This window comes from Australozyma saopauloensis, chromosome 1 (assembly GCF_035610405.1).
Source record: "Australozyma saopauloensis chromosome 1, complete sequence".
NCBI lineage: Eukaryota > Fungi > Ascomycota > Pichiomycetes > Serinales > Metschnikowiaceae > Australozyma > Australozyma saopauloensis.
In genome coordinates, this window is record NC_086131.1 from 617,845 (window position 1) to 637,013 (window position 19,169).

Consider the following 19,169-nt stretch of genomic DNA (forward strand, 5'->3'; position numbering starts at 1 on the left):
TGTTTTGTATGAAATGTATTGTGTTATGCGGAAGACATGTGTACTATGCGTCCAAAGTAATTTACAAGATGACTCCATCATAGGAAATAGGCGAGTATTTATTGCTGCCAGCTCTGAGTTAAGCAGCCCCCTCCGTGAACTTCAAATTGATGACTACCTTTTATTCTCCACTTTTTTCTTTTTCAACACGGCAAAGCCGCTGCAGGTCATGCGTCGGCCAGCGCACACAACATAGGCGCTGCGGCAGCCTTTAACCTTGGATGCCCAAATGGGTAAGAAAAATCGAGAGGATTGCGACAACTTTGTTTAAAGAGTTGCTTTAAGTTGTTGCATGGAAGAGGAGTTGATGACGGGTCTTGAGATCATTGTAGTAATTTGTCCATTCGCTTGTCAAGGCACTGTCGCTCACAAGTGCTTTGTTTACCACTTTAGATAGTTTAATAATAGCCCGAAGGGTATCTCCATGACTTTCTGCCTCTTGTGTCGTCGCTTTGGCACGTAGATTTCGACTCAGTATTTTCATCAAAGATTGGATGAAATCGTGAAGATTCGAAATTTGGGTCAAATATACCGGGTTGCTTTGAATGATTTCAATTAGGTTGCCCACAGCCAAGTTGATAATATCATTTTCAGAGTCATTGAGGCCCTTTGCCAGCATCATCTCTAAAATCTTCACTTTGTCAATTTCAAATAATAGGTCTTTCGTAGAGGAGTCACTCAAACCGATCATGGCATTGATCAATTCGTAGCTCAATTTACGCACTTCGAGCCCTTCGTCAACAACATACTTGTATGGTCCCATAGGTATTACCTTCTTGAATTCCTCTTTTGCAGATAATTCATCAAAAATGGGTGGAAGGATCATCTCATTTGCAATGCCGGCAATGGTTTTAGACTTGTTATACACACCAGTGAATATCGTACTCACAATCGCCAGTTTCAAGTCCAAGTTAGGTTTTGAAAGATTGCTCATAACTTGCTCAATGACTTTCTCGTCGAATGTAGTCTTTGAGTCGCTTAGCAAAACCTTGGTGACGACAACCATTGCGTAAACAATGAATATATTCCCACTCTTCACGGCCTCAGAATCAAAGCATTGCAACAATTTCTTTTGGTAATCTTCTTGTATGTCAAGCTCTGCAACCACTCCAAGGATTTCACCGGCCAATTTGATTCCAGCAACATCATTGTGGTTCATTTCACAGTTTGAATTGGATAATGCTTTGACTATTGTATCCCAAATGAGCCTGAGAGAAGAGTCCTCTATTGCCACAGAATCTTGTTTCAAAATTTGTTTGACAGAAATGAGCAAAAGGGATTTTTTCGAATCATTAATTGAGCACAAATATTCGTACTTTTGCAATAAAAGCGGTAATCGTATGTTAAACTCTGAAAAAATGCTCAATCCAAGAGCTCGAGCCGATGCCATACAAATTGATTCAGTGGCGTTGTTCTCTAGAATGGAAAAGAAATCCTCATAAGAAAATCTAGTCACCTTGTTGTGTGAAGACATGCATCCAAGAAAATGGATACAGAAGATCATATCTTCGGTCAGAATTGTGGATCCATCGAGACTTGCACTTAGTTTAGCTTCGATAAGTTCGGTCTCAGCAAACAAATTGCACTCTAAGACTATGGTTGAAATGAAGGTGGCAGAGATGAATTTAGAGAGGTCAAGAATGCTCATAGCCATTTGAAATAATCTTGCGCCTCCTAGGGTATTGTGTTGAGATAATTTTGCTGCTAATTTTTCGATGGTATTCAGCTTTATATCCTCAGCTTCAAGGGATGTAAATCTTGTTACGACTTTGAGAATTCCTTCAGTATACAACTGATCCGCGTTTTGTAGTTCGAGAACATATGTTAAAGCACAAAGAGCCTTGTCTATAAGAAGTGAGTCCGCGGAATTTTTGAGGAGCTCAAGAATTTTTTGACTTAGCACTTGTACTACCTCAACACTTCCATTGTACTTCGTTTGCTGGAAAATGGTTTGAATCAAGGTTAAGGAGCTGCTATACAAGGAAGAGTCACCCGAACCTAGATACGTCGAAAGCTTTTCGATGATAAGATTTGACAATTGCAAGGAATCAAAAACTTCAGGATTCCGCTCGCAAATATCATTGAGACAATCAATTGTGTAACCAACTGTAACTTCATAGTTCAAGGTTTCGCTGAATGTTTGAACAGCCAAGGCTCGATTATCTGATGAGATTGGTATCTCGATTAGAAGGTCCGAAAGATTCACTAATAATTGCTGGCGCACATCGCTGGAGAATTGTCGCGAAATAGCGCTTTTAATAATGGCTGGAAAGAACAAATCATTCGCTAACTGACACTGGAAATCCAACAAAGGCTTTCTGTGGTAGAAAACTTTACACACCTGCAAGTATTTAGAAATTGAACTTGAATATGCCCTCAGACCTTCTAAGGATTCAGCCAAATCTTTGACAAGAATCTGGGCTTGGGGGATTTGCTCAAGCAGGTACGTTTCTAATAGCACCTCGTAAAGCCCAATCAATTCAGGGTGGCTTTTCAAGGACATACCTTGAGCGACAAGCCGATCAACAAGAAGAGTCAAGAAATTATTTGACAAGTTTCTTGACATTTTCTGGATGAGAGGCTCGACTAAAGCCTCTATATGTGAGAAATTTGATATGTTTTCCGGAACTAGCAATTTGTCAAATAGAATTGCCTCAATTCGAGGAACAAATTTTGTCACAAAAAGATCATGAAAAGTGGTCAAATCGAATTGCTGCATTGAATCGTCAGATGCTGGGGAGTTTGTGTCAGTCACTAAGTGAAGCAAAAGAATGACGCAATTTAAAGCCTCTATAGATACATCCGATGATTTGTCACCAATTGCTTCGATCACTTGACTAGCCAAGTTTGATTCGAATATGCTTGACAAAACAAGTGATTTGTTGTAGCACAATTGGCCGAAAGCTACTAGGGATCTGATCCTGAGCTTCGAAGCCAAGCCGTCAGCACCGTCAGACTCGTCTTGCTCCACTTCATCATCGTCGGAAAAATCGATCTCTGAGTCATCATCATAATCTGAGTCGTCTTGATTTTGCACAGCCAAAGGGTCATACGAGATGAAGGCCTCAAGGATGCGAACAATGTCGGGCAAGAAAGGTTCAAGAATACCCTCATAAGAAATGCACGGAATCAAGAGAGCCAAAGAATCCAAAACATCACTCCGGAGAACGTTTTCACTGACCATTTGATCTAAGTCCAAATCTTCCACTTGCTCCTTGTTCAACGTTGATAGGCAGAGATTCTCGATCATCACGGATGCGATCATCTCCGCTGTTGCAATCGACATGATTTGCATTTTGAGTTTGCTGATATGGTTGAGAACAGTCAGAAAGATACTAAACAAAGCCCTCTTCGCAACACGAGAACAATTCTCGTTCTCATATAGAGCTATTGTCTCTGAGAATAGTCCATCATAAAACTGCCTTTGCAATCGAGTTTGATCCGAGCAAGCAGACTTAATGTGTCCTAGAAGCACCCCGATTGCCACAATTGATCTTTTGCTTACAATACCCGTTTCTGTAAACGCACATACCAATAATGCATTTCGAACGGCGCAAATTTCTTCGAGAACAAGAACACCACCCAAAGATTGTAGCAAATCAATGAGAATTTCAATACGGCTCAAAGTCATGTTTCCTTGAAGAATTTGAGGAAGGAGATTGTCCATGATAACCCTCGACAATTGCTTCCCGAATCTCGCATGCGAGTTCTGAAACAAAGAACGGAGAGCTAGATTAGGTACAGAAGTAGCGAAGCGCGAAATATCTTTTGATGATTCAGACTCCGTGTACAATTGCTGAATCACTTTCACCGTTTGGGAGTCATCGATATGACGAACCAATGGTGCGAAAGCTTTGATGGCTTGGTTTTGTACTTCGGCAGCAGGGTCATAAAGCAACTTAAAAAGTACCGGTATAATTGACAGGACTCCTTTAACTTGTATTTTGGGGTTATTGAGATTCTTTTGGAAGTCCTGAAGGGCCATATACCTTAAATCAGGGTCTACATCCCTACAATTGTCTTCCAAAGTCTCAATATTGAATGTCATGCTTGAAGAGAAATATGTCTTTTTTTATATATATCTGGTGCAATTTATGGAAGTATGGTATTTGAACTGATACAAGTTGATCCGGAGTACAATAGGTGAGGAGTAGCAGAGACAGGTCCAACGAATACACTATAACGTTGTCGGACAAAAAAATACTTCAATTCAATTCAAGAAAATAAATTGATAGGTACTCAATTAACTGAAAAATTTGAACTGTGACAAAAGAAAATTAGTCTCTATTGCTTTGCTGCTGATAATCAAAGCATTCTCCCAACAGGTATACCATATAAATGACAAAATTTCGAAAAGCTAATTAAAATTGTATGAATAAATTGTATGCTTAATCCGATTTAGCTTCCTTGACGTAATCTTCCACGTCAATTTCCTCAATTATCAAATTCTCTTCACTTACACCCTCATCTTTGGTCTCTGATCCATCATCTAAGGAAATTGTGTCAATGACGGATTCTTCTATGCCAACAAGTGTGATTGGATCATCTTGCAAAGTATCCAAGAGCATTTTGCATTTAAGCACATAGTCTCTAGAAGGTCCTGTGGGCTTCTCCTCCTCTTTTGCCTCATCTTCCTTCTTTCCATCGCCCTGTTCTTTGTCATTTTCTATTGCTTCTTCACCTTTGTCGCCATACAACTCTGCCTCGATCTTTTCCTCGAGTTTTTTGGCAATTGCGTTCCACTCATTAACTACAGCAGTCAATTGTTCCTGAAGTCTGGTACGGGCACCACCTTGTATGCTGTCCACATAGTTTCGGAGAGCAACATCATAATTTGAGGGAATGTGTTCGATATTCTTTAGTAGCCAATTCTGTTTCTGCTTGCTGAACTTCCAGTTGTCTCTATCTTCAGAGAACTGCTTCAAATAGGATAGCTGATCCTTCTCTGGAGGGGCCTTTCTCTCAGCCTTTGGAACTTTTTGTCTCTTTGGTGGCTTCTTCTGTTTGTTGGTTTGGCTGCCGGTGCTCTCTGAACGCTTTCTGGCGAGCTTTTTGGCGGCTTTGTTCGTAAGAACCTCATCGCCTAAATGTTCGGTTGTTTTCAACACATCGTCTTCGACATCTTTCTTGACAGCAAGACCTAATTTCTTCCAAGCAGGGACTTTACTCATGATGTAGTCCTAGAAGCTGTTTTTTTTTTCGTGTCAGGGTAAAGAACAGTTGATCTTGTGTTTTTGGTTCTGTGTATAAAGAGATGGGCATTGCAGCTGTAAATCATACCCACCAAAATAATCAAAAGATATGAGGGTTTTGTTTCGAGACTCGAAAAGCAAATCAAAGATATTCAATTTATCAAGACTGACGACTTAATTATGATCCTTTATCACAGATTCAGGGGTTCTCTGATGAAGGAAATACCATAATGTAGATAATACACAAAACACACATAGTAGTCAGACTGACCATAGTCACTCATAAATTCTCTTCTTTTAAAATACATTACGTTTTATTTTGGTGCATTTTCTTAGTTCTTTTTCGTATTTTCACATGTCCGGCATATAGTGACTATATAAGATCTCTTCGCCTTCTCTTGGGTCTTTTCAAGAATTCATACTAGTAATAAATTCTTACGATAAGTACTTGTAGAGTTCGCCGGTGTTGGTATTGATTATTTGATCAAGACCATCAGACAGAGATCCAAATTCTGTTTGTTTTGACACCGGGCTATATCGAAGACACATGGTTTGAGTCTGTCATATTATCTTACATTTGACGGATATAGAAATTGTGCACATTCTTTCTCACAATAGGTTCCAGTATTACTCAATTGGCTTGTAGTTCAAACGTGGTCAATCTGTATTTCGGCGTCTAGCTATACTTTCCACTTCTACTATTTGTTCACTTACTGCTTATCCAACACATACTCGATCAATTTTTTGTATCCATCAACAGCATCGAGCAAGTCCTGGTTTTCCACAAATTCATCGTCTCCATGAGCAACGTGAATAGATCCGGGACCATACAAATATCTCTGCTTCAAAGGAATGGTGAGGTTGGGGATGTCAGTGGTGTAAGCTAAAATGATGGATTCGAAACCTGGAACCTCATAGTCCAAATACTGAGGTTCAGTGCAGTAGATTTCAGGTGACTTAACATGTTCAACTCCTTCTACAGCACCTTTAATAAGTTTGATTGTTTTTTCAGCATCTGCTGCCACACGGATGGCAATGGAAGCCTTGGCATAAGCGGGTACAACGTTGAACGCAACACCAGCCTCAATTTGACCAATGTTCAAAGTAGATGGGCCCAAGAGGTCCGACTTTGGCAAGTCTAATTGCTGCAATTTAGAAAGAATAGGAATGAGGATCTCAGTGGCTGAGATTCCTAACTCAGGATAGCCGGAATGAGAAGCCTTACCTTCAACAATCACTTGAAACACGAGAATTCCCTTGTGGCCAACGCCTAACTTGTTTTCGGTTGGTTCACCGAAAATAGCCGCATCCCAAGATGCTCCCAAGGATTCCAGGGCCTTTCTCATTCCAAAGCCTTTTGTCTCTTCGCCAACAACAAACAATAATGCAACATCACCCTCCTTCAAATCTCCCCGTTTGACCAAATCCAAGAAGGCAATAATTTGAGTGGCTACAGAGCCTTTAGCATCGCAAGTGCCCCGTCCATGAATTTCAGTTCCCTTGACATGATATGGAATGTACGGTGGGACAGTATCGATGTGAGATGTCAATAACAATGAACAGTCTCTTTTCTTACCCAAATAGGCATACACGTTGTAATTTTTGGGGTCATCTAATACCTGTTGCGTCTCAACAGTCAAACCAGCATCTTCAAGATATTTCAGAAGCCACTTTGACACTGAGAGTTCATTATCGCTAATTGACTCTGTCGAAACAAGCCTGCGATGTAACTGAAGCAACGAAAATCTTTTATCAACGATATAGTCGGTCAATTGAGACGATGAATCATCGAGAGGTGAGTCACTGGTCAAGAATGTCTGAACCCTGCCTGGGACATTAAGACCCAAGACTAGAGGTGTCAATGCTAAGGTGACAATTTGAGATAAACGCATTCTTGATTTACTTTCTTAAAGTTTTTGCTGCTCACAATTCCTATTGAGAAGTAATTATCGTGATATCTGTCAATTTGTATAGAGGGAGCACCTGACTCCGATAAGAGATCCGCTAAGGAGCGGCTCCGGGCAAGACGGAATCGGAGAAATGCAACACGTATTCTTGGACTGATTCGTAAGTTCTACCCGCTGTATTTCGAATCATGAATTTTTTATTTCCCTTTTTGCATCCATGTAGTGTGGCTTAGAGTCTATTGAACCTTTCGAGCTTGTTCAAAGATTAAACTTGTGAGCTATCCACCCAAAAACAACAAGCGCACAAAAGGTATTGATATACGACTATATTGCGACAAAATTCAGGTTCATGTGGATTTTCAAATTTTTACGTAAGTCATTGAGTTCAGATCCATCCAGAACTTCTATATGATTCTCTTTCTATATCTTCAATTGCCCTCCAGATCCTCCAGCATTACTTTTACACCCCCTGTTGTCTCTTGTTTTTCTTGATCAGCAGTCCACTTATCGACAAATGGCTGGGCCCAGGCTACGAATTTGTCCACCGCAGCTTTGGAAACCTGTTCTGTAGCCTTTTCCTTATCGTCTGCATTCTCGATCTTTTTCAAGCCATCATAAAAGAATTGGAAGGTATTCGTAATGCATTCGTCTACTTGTGGACTCACAGTGCTTTGATTGAAGATATTTCTTACCATGCCTTCAACTTCCTGAAGTTGCTCCGCCGAGGGAGCTGGCTGATCAATTTTTTGTCCTTCCATTGCTACTGAATTAAAGTAAAAGAAAAACGTACAATAAATGATTCATACTTAAACCTGTGAATTTGTACTCATTGAAGCAAGGTCATGTTCAACTTCCTAATGGGGTAATTCTGAGACCTAAGGGATCAAGAGATAAATCAAATTAATTGGAAGTATCCTTTGGCTTTTGACCCTCCGTTTTGCCCTCAAATTTACCGACGGGATTGGTAACTCCTTCTGTTTTTCCTTCAAACTTACCTTCAGTCTTCCCCTGGAATTTTCCCTCTGTCTTTCCCTCGAACTTGCCCTCACTCTTGCCAACGAACTTCCCTTCGGCCTTACCCTCGAATTTACCGCCAGTGATCCCTTCAGTTTTGCCTTCGAACTTTCCCTTCTCTGCCTTTCCTTCGAATTTGCCCTCCTGAACCTCGGTCTTACCGAAAAAAGCCGATTTCTGCTTCTCCGTCTTACCCTCAAACTTGGTCTTTTGCTCCTCCGTCTTACCCTCAAACTTCAATTTCTGTTGCTCAGTTTTCCCTTCAAAAGTATTCTTTGAAGCATCCTTGTTAGCGCTTTTGTGAGTTTCAATTTTGTCTTGGTCGAGGTGACCCAATTCTCCGACTTCTTTAGACATGTCTGGTGAGTGATAAGAAGTACGGGGGCTTAAGTGATGAGGGCTGGTACAAACGTATTTAAAAATGTGCAATTAGGGCTCAGTAGTCGCAGAAATACAGGAGATGAATGGCGACACATCCAAGGTCCCAGAATTCACCCTTTTCGAATTTCTGTATTTTATCCTTTTGCTATTCGCTGTCGAAATTTCTCTACCAACAACATGCCCATTCTAGTCCTAGATTGGGATGAGACATTGACGGTTAGGGATACCACAGGAGAAATTGCACATGCAGCAGAAAAATGCGCGCCAAGGAAGTATCCCTTTGCGTATTTTACTGAGAAATACCTTGCATCATATGCGGCATTCCTGGATCAATTCAAAAGAGAGCATGGCAAAATTGACAGTGTGGAAAAAGAAATCGAGTATCAGAAGCAGTTACGAAAGGTGGAATTAGAGTCCATTATACGTTTGGAGAAGTATGATTTTTTTAAGGATGTTCCTTTCATTACCTTCACAGATTTGGCCAGCCACATTGAATTGAAACCAGGTAGCGTGGAGTTTCTAAAGTCATGGAAGCTGCCCGTTTATGTGTTGAGTATCAATTGGTGCAAGTCAATGATAGAAACTTGTCTTAAGCAACATGGCTTGAGCGATATTGTTGTTTTTGCTAATGATCTAGAGCATCGTGAAGGTGTAACTACTGGCTCTTTCTGCAACGATGTCGACATAAGAACAGGTTACGATAAATCTAATATTTTACGGGACTTGAAAGCCAAATACAATGGTTCGCAGGTCATCTATGTTGGCGACAGTCATGGCGATGTCCTTCCTATCGTCGATGCTGATGTAGGTATTCTCATTGAGAATGGAAAAGGCAAACAGACCCTTGAATTGATACTGGATTTACAGCAAATTGAAATGTTGCTCGGTACAGCCTTTGAATCAGATTTGGATAGACACCAACCGAGGAAGAAAAGGCTCTATGAGGGATCTTGGCCAAGAATTGCACACGCTCTTGGTAAATATTTAGATAATAACACTGCATAAAATTTAGCTTTATTTCATCTACGTCATATGCACGGCCCAAACCCTACTGTTCTTTAGCCGGAGTATCGGAAATTTCCCTGGGTTCTACAAGGCAGAGGCTTTGGATGTTGTGTGACTGGGGTCCAAATTTGTGTATTTTACTACCCAAAAAGCATTGGTTTCTTCTTTACCTTCTCCAATTGTATGGTTGGACTTGAGCCAACATACCACCTGGAACAGGCATGTATTGGCCATAAACATATCCATGGGGACCTGCGACAGGATATCCTTCACTAGGCATTTGAGGCATTCCCATAGATTGTCTCGGAGGTCCGTATTGTCCGGGGGGATACATCCCAGCGGGAGGTGGACCGAACTGAGAATTCAATGGTGGGGGACCGTGTAGTAAATGAGGTTGGTTTCCTAAATGTTCTTGACCAGGCCAGACTTGACGTCCCGGGGGGAAGTTATGAGCCATTTGGATTGGCAGCTTTTCATTTGGTTTGTAATGTCCGTATACCCCTTGAGCACCAGGAAGCGAGTGCGGTTGGGAAGGTAAATTAACGTATTGAGGCTGTGGTTGAGAAGCCGGTACATTCGGTACCGTATCTGCATGGTTCTGGCGGCCACTGTTATATTCTTCGGGTGCTGCACTACCCACAGTGGTAGGATGACTTCCGTTTGGAGTGCCAATTGGTGCTGCATTTCCATTAACATTTTGCGTACTCACCATGTTAGTAGAAGGGCTAGCACTTGTCGTAGTATTTCCAGCTACTGCGGGATTGGCATTAGCAACCTCTTCAGCCTTAGCTTTGTCTTTTGCTTGTTGAATGATGGCAATACGTTCACTTGGCAACAAGGTAACCAATTCCCGCAAGAAATAATTTGGAACGCCCATTGGGGTCTTCAATGGTGGAATTGGTCCTTTGCCTTCGGCTGCATCTTTCAACAGTTTGGCTCTTTCCTCATACTCTGCTGCTGAATCAGAATCTCCGTATGCGGCAAAACACAATGACGCACGCGAGCAAGAGTCAGCAGCATCCGTAAGTTGTTGATCACAACGTTCGTAAACACAGCTTAAACCATCCCAAGCAGCGGCGGTTCCTGGCAGATCTTCGTTCAATTGCAAACGCAATGCCTGAGAATAAGCCGCTAAAGCATCTGGAAGTTGTTTCAACTCCAAATATAGCTTTCCAACAGCTAACCAGGTGATAGGCAGCAGACTGGCGCGCCTCAAGGCAATTTGGTAGGAGTCGTAGGCAGCACGTGGGGCATATAGGAGGGTGTACGCTTTACCTAAGAGACACCAAGGTAAAAAATCACCCGAAGCATCTTCTCCTACATCCTTCTTATGCGGCTGCCCTTCTTTTGGTTTAGAATGGGCACTCTCCTGCTGCTCAAGATCAACCACTCTGTTAAGAAGACGGACAGCCTCGAAGGCTTTATCTTTGTCCTCTTCGAGAAGAAGTAAATAGGCATGTGTAATGAGGATTCGAGGCAGTACACCAACCGCTAATTCTGCACGTTCGCAAGCCTCCAAAGCTTCTTGAATACGTCCTGCTCTTTCTAATGCAGTTGATAAAGCACACCAAAGAGCAACATATTCATTGAGTCTTGCAAGTGGTGGAGGTGGTAATTGTAAGGTCATTTTTAATTCTTCGATTGAGACATCAAAGAGACCATCAGCGGCAGCAATTGCTGCTAGTTCAGCATGGCTATTACGAGCAACTTCGACATCTTCACCCAGGTAATCAGAAATGGCAGATGGCAAGAGTTCCAAGGCCCTCTTCAAAGCCGCTGCTGCCTGAACCCGATGTCCTGCTCTAATCAAAGTTTGGCCAAGAAGTAAGTGCAACTCGGAAATATCAGAGTTGAGAGCAATTGCATGCTGTATGGTTTGATGAGCTTGGTCTGTTAAACCCAAGAGCAAGTAGCTCTCAGTAAGTTCTCTGTATACCTCGTAGCTTTTAGCTAGCTCACCAAAACGATCAGTAGCCTCACTCAATCTTCTCAAGGCGGTTTGGGAGCCTATGGTCTCGTTTAAAGATATGTCGTTAAGCCTAAGCAGCCTGCTCCATCCAATAAGAGCCTTGATTGAAGTTGGATTGTAATTTAGACACAGATCATACAGCTTGATGGCAATTGCGTGTATACCCATTGTAGCGGCACAAGCACCAACAGCCTCCCAAACTTCAGCTGCTTTTGAAGCATAGCTTTGTTCTCCTTGTGAGTTTTTGCGAGACAGCTTGGAAACTCGTGGCGATGTTGTGAGTGACCTCTTTCTTTGTGTCATTTGAGATGTTAAGGTTGATTTAAAGTCGTAGATCCACTGATTTCAGAGATGAATATTGAAGTTGAAAGGTTGTACTCCAGTATATCGAAGACTCCAGGCGAAACAAGTCCCAATAACTTTCAGAGAAATTTAGATCTGCAACCAAACTGAAACGTGAAGAAGTAGTAGATGATCTTTCGAGGGACCTTTTGAATGCTTTGCAGTTCAAATTGAATGGTATTCAATATAGGTTATTCAGAAAAACTGATGAACTGAAAGAGGGAAAATGGCGGTGCTGCAATAAATGATGCTAATATGGGTGGGCGCCGTCTCTATTGATAAAAGTACAGAATATGAGAAGAATGGGTCGGGAAATTGTGTCGTAGAGAAAGAAAAGTGGTATGTACTAACAGAAAAGAGGGATGATAGATGTGTCGAGAACTCCCGTGGGAATCCTAGTACCGGAAGGATTACTCGCTCGGCATAGGCAACGATGTAGGGCTGCATATGCACTGCATGGCAGCGTATATGTTTCAATGCGTAGAAGCCTAAACTTAAATTCGGAAAGGAATTAGGATATGGTGCATCGTAAGAGGTAGATCCTAGTTTTCGAGAGCATGTGCTACATAGTGAAGCTTGGTGTAAAGGCCGCTCAAATTCTGTAGTCTTTCACTTCATGTTCATAACGGAACCTTTCTCCGCCAGTCATCAGAGTATTACTTTACAGGTGGGTTGTTGCTTTTCTCCTGTTTGAAGCCCCACCATCAATTCGTCTACATTTTGCCATGCACAGCATATTTCTGGATCGAGACAGGTGGTTGCTTACATAACAGCACACCATGCGCTCCGGTACAAGATAGCCGCATGCATGACTTGCGTTTTAATTTCGGTTTGAGGGGGAAACCTATTTGAATTCGGTGATATACGAAGATCTTCTGATAAAATGACAAATTTGCTACCAAAAAAGAAACTTCATTGGTATCTATAGTGTTCATAGCTAGTCACAAACTTTGTTGAGATCATGTCTCATGTTGAAACGCCTCCCTTCCTGTATTGTTAGGGAAGGCGCGTAACCAGGCCACGGGCAGGTATTAGGAGCACGTATGCATAAAAGTTCTTTGTTCTAACTGTTAGACTTGCAATTGCCACTTCCCCATAGAGGATGCAACGGAACATCATCAGCGCTTTAACGTTATTGGTCTAGCTCATTCAGTTGTCTTGACAACAGGTCCTTGCAAAAAACAGTCAATGGCCGACTAGTCAACTATGTACAATTTGGTTCACTTGGCTTCCGGCTATTCATTCCACAGTCCAGTTGTAGGGGCAAACCCAAAATTTCAAACCCAACGCCCAGACGGGTAAAGATGTGATGGCGTGAATTCACCGCCTCTTTTACCCGCGAAGCGTATTTTTGAAGGTGTTGGAAGGTTGTTACAAGCACCTGTATGTGCCGCACTCCTCAGTGCAAGGTTACGTGCCGCTTTTGCGGAATTTAACAGTTCAAACCAGTTATCATTACAGTTGCAACCCAGCTCTTGAATAAGGTGCATATAAGTCCAAAAGACACGATTCATTATTGTTAATGTGTATGTACTTTCCGAGAAACTGCTCTCTATCCAATACTAGACATGTCTCTCTTGAGTTGCATGTGGTTCTTCTTTGACACAAGCAACTGATCAAACAAATCAAGTGCGACCCAGGAGTACTGATGCAGAGATTGTTGCGACAGACCAAGATTCTCGTGTGAGAACAAGTGAATGATATGATGAAACTTTGACGAGGCTTCACTCGCCAAGCTCTTGTTAAGTGATGTCGAAGCCGTCAAGATTAGCCAAAAGAGACTCGAAAAGCTTCATCACCATATTGTAACATGAGATACTTCCCCTGGATTATGGAATGGGATTTTTTACAACAATGCTATGCGCCCACTGAAGCTAAATCTCTAACGATTTGCAACTATCTGAAGGTTCGCTTTTGTTTCTGCTGCACATAGCCTGCAACTGAGTATGCGCAAACACTTAAGTTCAACGCTTAAATGAAGCGGGACCAATCTGATGTTGCCGCATGCCATTCCAAACACTTTCTTCCAAATAGGGAGATTTGCTGAACCTTGCCCGAATGAAAGTTTGTGTATCATGTTGAGAGGTTACCTAGCTTATGTGCTCACACAAATCTTACAGCTGCTGCTCGTCGGAATAATTCGGAAGTGCAAGCCGTTTCTTTAGTCAAAGTTTCTTGCCGCAACTATTGCAGGTCAAGCTCGCAAGCTCTACCCTTTTCGTTCTTTGGCATTACTCTGATGGTCTTGTTCAGATTTGAACGGTTAGTAGAAAAGTTCATGCAGATGCTACAAACCAAGCTCTAAGATATAATAAATCCAACGGTTGACACAAAGCAAACGTCCCACCTGGTTCTTGGTTGACCTCCACAGGTATCATTTGAAGAGGTTCCGTCCACTGTTACGACTCGTAAACGTTAATGACACATTGAACTTCTGACACATCCGACGATTTACAGGAAATCAGGGATGATCGACACTAAAATGTACTCTAGCGTTGTCTAGCCATGTGCACTTTTACTTAGTTTTTCTGTGACTGGTCTACATAGAGGAGATCTAATCGGAAGACCGCGTTTGACGTCAGCAGTATCTACACTTACGTCAGTATCAAGACATGGCACATGGCACATTAACTTATTTATATCTTATTTTCGTCCACAACTACGTCATGTTCGATGATTGGTATCATAATCGATGCTTGAAACGAGACCTCTTTACCACTTAGAATTCCTAGGTACCACAACTCGAAAAACCCTCCCGCAAGAACAACTCAAGTTAAATTTGCACCTTGAAGAAACAAAGAAGAGATTTTTTAGGAGAAAGTTCAAAACAAGTTTTCATAAGAGTTTGGTACGCGGCATTTTTGTCAATACTGCGTAAGGCTCGGGATTTGTCCACATGGATTGTACTTCAGGGCCTCATTCTGTTCTTCTGTGTGGCTCTCTACAGCTGCACCCCATCTTAAATTACCTGCTTCATGCTCGCTGTTTCCTGCCTAAAGGAGGCTCACTTCTGCCGATCAGACTTGGCATACATTGACATAGCCTTTCCTGCACCGCGTCCAGCGTATGAGCATTGTCGTCTGCCAAACCATGCGATCGAGAATATATACAGACCTGACAATTTATATACAGATTATGCGAGCACCTGCAGAGATTAGCTACTCCAGAGTTTCACATTTTTTTACCGAGGCACGTGACCTCTTCGCATTATTCTACATCTGATCTCTAGTATGGAACTGCCAGTCAAATAATGAACATCCTCAAGTCCTTGCTGACGCAGTCACCGAGATTAAATCGGGTTCTACGAATCGGGAGAGTGTCGGGAGCCATTCGTTTGCCCGTGGCTTCTACACGCCCATATTCTGTTCTCAAAGTTCTAGAGTTTCTACCTAATCAACTTGCACCCAAATGCAAGTCATGTGGAGTGCAATTGCAAAATGAAGATAAAGAAAAACCCGGATTCTATAGAATAGAGACTGGGGAGAAGAAAAACCCAAAAAAAGACCTTGATAGTGTCTACCAAAAGGCTCTTCGAAGTCTCTCAGAGGAGGATCAAAAGATGCTAAGCGGGGGCAAATCTGTTGAACTGCATCTGCAAAAAAATGAGGCCGCGGACAATTCTAAAGATGATACAAAAATTGAATGTATTCGTTGTCGTGAAATTAAGTTTCATTCTAGATTTGACAGTTCTCAGTTTCCTATCGAGTCGCCTATGAAAGTATTAGAAAAAATACCGCCATGGGCGCAATTGGTTTATGTGGTGTCAGCACAAGATTTTCCGTTGCTGTTGGATAGTAAGGTGTTTGAACTCTGGCCTGCTCGACAAATTCAATTTGTAATAACGAAAGCAGATTTACTATTCCCAAACAACAAATCAGCACAGGAAAAGGGTCTCCGATTCTTTCAAGACTACTTAGAAAGAACATACCATATTCCCAGAGAGCAAGTATTCATTGTCTCTGGTCATGTTAACTGGGGAATTTCGAATTTGTTAGGGAGCCTTAAGGATGATTCTTTCTTTATTGGTTCAGTAAATTGTGGCAAATCTACATTGCTCCAGTCGCTTATATACGTCACTCATTTGATTCGAAGTAAGCTCCCAAACGCTAAGAGGGAACGCGAAATGCAAAAAGATGAGGATCATCTTGGGCACACCGCAATCGCCAGAAAACGCATCAAGGAATTAACAAAGTTCAAGGAGCAGAATGGTCCTGGAGTATCATACATGCCAGGATTCACTCGAAGTGTCATTCCGATCGAATTGTCCCCCACCAAAACTGCATTTGATGTTCCCGGATTCGGCGCTTCTGATTCGAACAGTTTCTATGAGATTTTGGGACCTGCGGCTTTGAAGAAGTTGCTCAAAGGAGTCAAATTCCACAAGAATGGCATGTATAATTCCCATTATGACACGGTGAAAGCGGGCCTGACTCTTACTGTAGGAGGCCTTTTTTTCCTCACTATTCCGCCAAATTGCATGTACCGAGTGAAGAATTTGGTCAATCATCCTATGCATGTTTTCCGAAATATGGACAAAGCAGTTCATAGTTGGAAGCATCAATCGGAGAACCCGGCTCTAAAAGATGTGTTTCTCACCGACAGTTCGAACACTGATCTCATTAGGTACGAGATTCCACCGTTTACTGGCTCGTTTGACTTAGTTATCAAGAACTTCGGGTTTTTGAACATCACTGCAACCGGAAAAATGCCAGACCCTATGCCTCCAATATTTATCTATTTGCCTCGTCAAGTCAGTGCCGTTTCTCGCGATCCAATTGCAAAGTTTATCACGAAATCTTTCACTGGAAGGGACAAGAACGGAAATCCCCTTAAAAAAGAGAACATAGTGAGACTAAGCACGAAAGAAATTAAGAGATACGTTGGCCATCAACAGCTCATCAGACCGTTGATTTGGGCGCAGGAGACCGGAGACCTGTCACAGAGTCTAAAGAAAACGTAGGCCAAATGAACACAAGTTACTTACAGAAGCACACATGCATGAAGAAGCGTATATGTACGCAAAACTTGCATACATGCTTTTCGCAGCGCATGGCCTCTCCATTTGGCATACAATCTGCATGCATACTTGCTACGGTAATGACGCCAGATTGCCATAGAATTCCATGCAATGCAATGCAATGCACGTTCTACTCTATTGTGACTGTACCCAGAGTGCCGTTTTTCAGAACCGGTACATTTCTATTCTTGCCAATAATTGTTATCTAGTCAGTACGGTTGAAATCCCAGAGTAACTGCAATGTGCTCCAAGCTGCTTCACGTCAGGACCTTAGAATTGGTTACATCTCTCCGTGTAGAACGGAAGCCCCTTTAACAGGTTGTGGTATTATGAGTGCGACCTTTCCCCTTTTGATGAATATGAGTTGCGTTACTGCAGATGGGTTGCGCACTACCAATGTATCTGGATGTTCTATCTGCCGAATGTCTTGCCATGCATGGTGTCTGAAAATGCACAACTCTGTATATACGTTTGCAATTTATGAGGCTGTGCAGGTGGCAAGAGAGCCGCAGCAACTAGGCTAAACCACTTCCATAGCTACTAACCATGGCGGAGCATTTGGGATCTGAGGAAAAGACCAGTGCTTTTTGACCAATCTAGAAACGTAGTTCTCATAATTATAGTGGTTATCTTACTAAAATGACAAAATGGCTTACCATGGAAATATTTTCGATAAAAAAAAACGAAAAAACCCTCCTTGGTTCTTTTTGAGCGCCTGACAGTGGTTACCCATTCTGGTTGACCGTGTTTGGAAGTGTTTTTGGTAGGGGAACTTTATCTGGATAAACGGGATAGTGCAGCATTTCATTTAATAGGTAAATTACGAGTTTCTGATTATGAGTACGACCCTGTAAAAATTCATTGAAAAACGACTTCTTAAACTTGGTCATTCATGTTTCCTTCACCTCTATTTTGAGTAGGACAGTCCGCCAGGCACCGTGAAAGCGTCAGTTCCTGGTGTCTAGCGCTGTATACACGCATTATTTATTCCATATTCAACTGCTTTTCGCAACATGCAAGATTTTTAGTTGTAGCGTGTTTATGTCACATATCCGTATAAAAAGGGTCCTGGCTGCTTTTCTCAGACTAGACCCTAGATTACCACACTTTTCGCGTCGCAGATCAGGTCATCTAGACGCACTTCAACATTGGCTTGCCCGTAAAACATAAGATTTTAGCCTATTGAACAATTTTTGCTTTCTTTTGCCTCTTTTTTAATAGCTCTTTCTTAGCTTAGACATGGTACAGCTGGGAAAAAGAAGATCGACCATACTATCATCCTTCTCATCTCGTCGCTCACTAAGGACCATTGTTACTGGCGATACACCATCTGATCAAATGAGAACGATTAATTCAGACCACTCGAGCCGCCCCAACATTAGATCTAGAGTAGTTGCGGCTCCCTCTTCTACTTCAGACTCGTCTCTCGATTCGCTTACACTGGAATCGCCTCTTGCATCCACATTTAGAAGATCAGAGACCTTCTCCGCATATTCGTCAGCGCCTTCGGAGACGAGTTTTGATCTGCGGAAATTTGGTGGCATCCCCAGGTCCACTCATTGTGGCAACATTTCAAGCTATGTCGGTAGCAAGAACGTACTTCCTCTCGGAAACCGTCAGTCAATGGCTTTCGAGATCCAAGAACTTGAGTCACTGTGTTCACAAATAAGTTCACCCGATGAGGATTTGCAATTGCATTTAGTCGAGAATGCTATCTTCATGACGTTCTGCCTGAAGGAGGCAGACCGTATCAATAATACCAGCACGCGTTACTGGGACGACTTGGACGCAGAAGAGATATTTAAGAACGACACAATGCAATCAGAATCATTACTGATCCATTGATGTCTTCAATCTTATCTAGCGTAGCGACTTTCTACTAAAATCATACCCTTTCTTGCGCAAACATTGCGCAACAACCTTTCTATTTCTACCATTATGACCACCACTGGCCTCAAGATCCTTGTCAGCGGACTTACAAATTTCATTTCAACTCAGCCTTATGACATACTGTCTAGGCCCTCACCAAGACTTTAAATATCACCGGTTTCTCATCACTGATTTGCTGTGACTTTAGAACAACAACAATTATTTTATGCCCAAAGTATTTGCACTGATACTGGCTTACACATTTATTTATTGAATAAAGAATTACATATCTTTCAATAGAATAGTTTTGATGATAGTCAATCTTGTAAACATTCTGATCGGGTATAGTACTATCAGGCTTAATGCTAAGGTCTACTCTTGTGCATGCAATTTCAGCACTTTTATTTGCATGTTTTCTACATCAAAGTGGACTC

At 42.0% G+C, this 19,169-nt stretch overlaps 7 protein-coding genes across 7 annotated transcripts; 3 read left to right on the plus strand and 4 right to left on the minus strand.

The window, feature by feature from the left end:
• Nucleotides 1-319: 319 nt before the first annotated feature.
• On the minus strand, nucleotides 320-4,087 carry PUMCH_000289 (uncharacterized protein; the record flags this gene model as incomplete). Its single annotated transcript, XM_063019382.1, has 1 exon — nucleotides 320-4,087. The coding sequence occupies one exon, from the start codon at nucleotides 4,085-4,087 to the stop codon at nucleotides 320-322; it is 3,768 nt and encodes a 1,255-aa protein (XP_062875452.1).
• Nucleotides 4,088-4,427: 340 nt separating this feature from the next.
• Nucleotides 4,428-5,210, minus strand: PUMCH_000290 (uncharacterized protein; the record flags this gene model as incomplete). The annotated part of the gene is made up of 1 exon (XM_063019383.1): nucleotides 4,428-5,210. The coding sequence occupies one exon, from the start codon at nucleotides 5,208-5,210 to the stop codon at nucleotides 4,428-4,430; it is 783 nt and encodes a 260-aa protein (XP_062875453.1).
• Nucleotides 5,211-5,941: 731 nt separating this feature from the next.
• On the minus strand, nucleotides 5,942-7,123 carry PUMCH_000291 (uncharacterized protein; the record flags this gene model as incomplete). Its single annotated transcript, XM_063019384.1, has 1 exon — nucleotides 5,942-7,123. The coding sequence occupies one exon, from the start codon at nucleotides 7,121-7,123 to the stop codon at nucleotides 5,942-5,944; it is 1,182 nt and encodes a 393-aa protein (XP_062875454.1).
• A 1,422-nt stretch (nucleotides 7,124-8,545) lies between these two features.
• Nucleotides 8,546-9,538, plus strand: PUMCH_000292 (uncharacterized protein; the record flags this gene model as incomplete). Its single annotated transcript, XM_063019385.1, has 1 exon — nucleotides 8,546-9,538. The coding sequence occupies one exon, from the start codon at nucleotides 8,546-8,548 to the stop codon at nucleotides 9,536-9,538; it is 993 nt and encodes a 330-aa protein (XP_062875455.1).
• Nucleotides 9,539-9,704: 166 nt separating this feature from the next.
• On the minus strand, nucleotides 9,705-11,810 carry PUMCH_000293 (uncharacterized protein; the record flags this gene model as incomplete). The annotated part of the gene is made up of 1 exon (XM_063019386.1): nucleotides 9,705-11,810. One exon carries the CDS (start codon nucleotides 11,808-11,810, stop codon nucleotides 9,705-9,707), a length of 2,106 nt encoding a protein of 701 aa, XP_062875456.1.
• A 3,289-nt stretch (nucleotides 11,811-15,099) lies between these two features.
• Nucleotides 15,100-16,809, plus strand: PUMCH_000294 (uncharacterized protein; the record flags this gene model as incomplete). The annotated part of the gene is made up of 1 exon (XM_063019387.1): nucleotides 15,100-16,809. The coding sequence occupies one exon, from the start codon at nucleotides 15,100-15,102 to the stop codon at nucleotides 16,807-16,809; it is 1,710 nt and encodes a 569-aa protein (XP_062875457.1).
• Nucleotides 16,810-18,105: 1,296 nt separating this feature from the next.
• PUMCH_000295 (uncharacterized protein) lies at nucleotides 18,106-18,711 on the plus strand (the record flags this gene model as incomplete). The annotated part of the gene is made up of 1 exon (XM_063019388.1): nucleotides 18,106-18,711. The coding sequence occupies one exon, from the start codon at nucleotides 18,106-18,108 to the stop codon at nucleotides 18,709-18,711; it is 606 nt and encodes a 201-aa protein (XP_062875458.1).
• Between the last annotated feature and the right edge of the window lie 458 nt (nucleotides 18,712-19,169).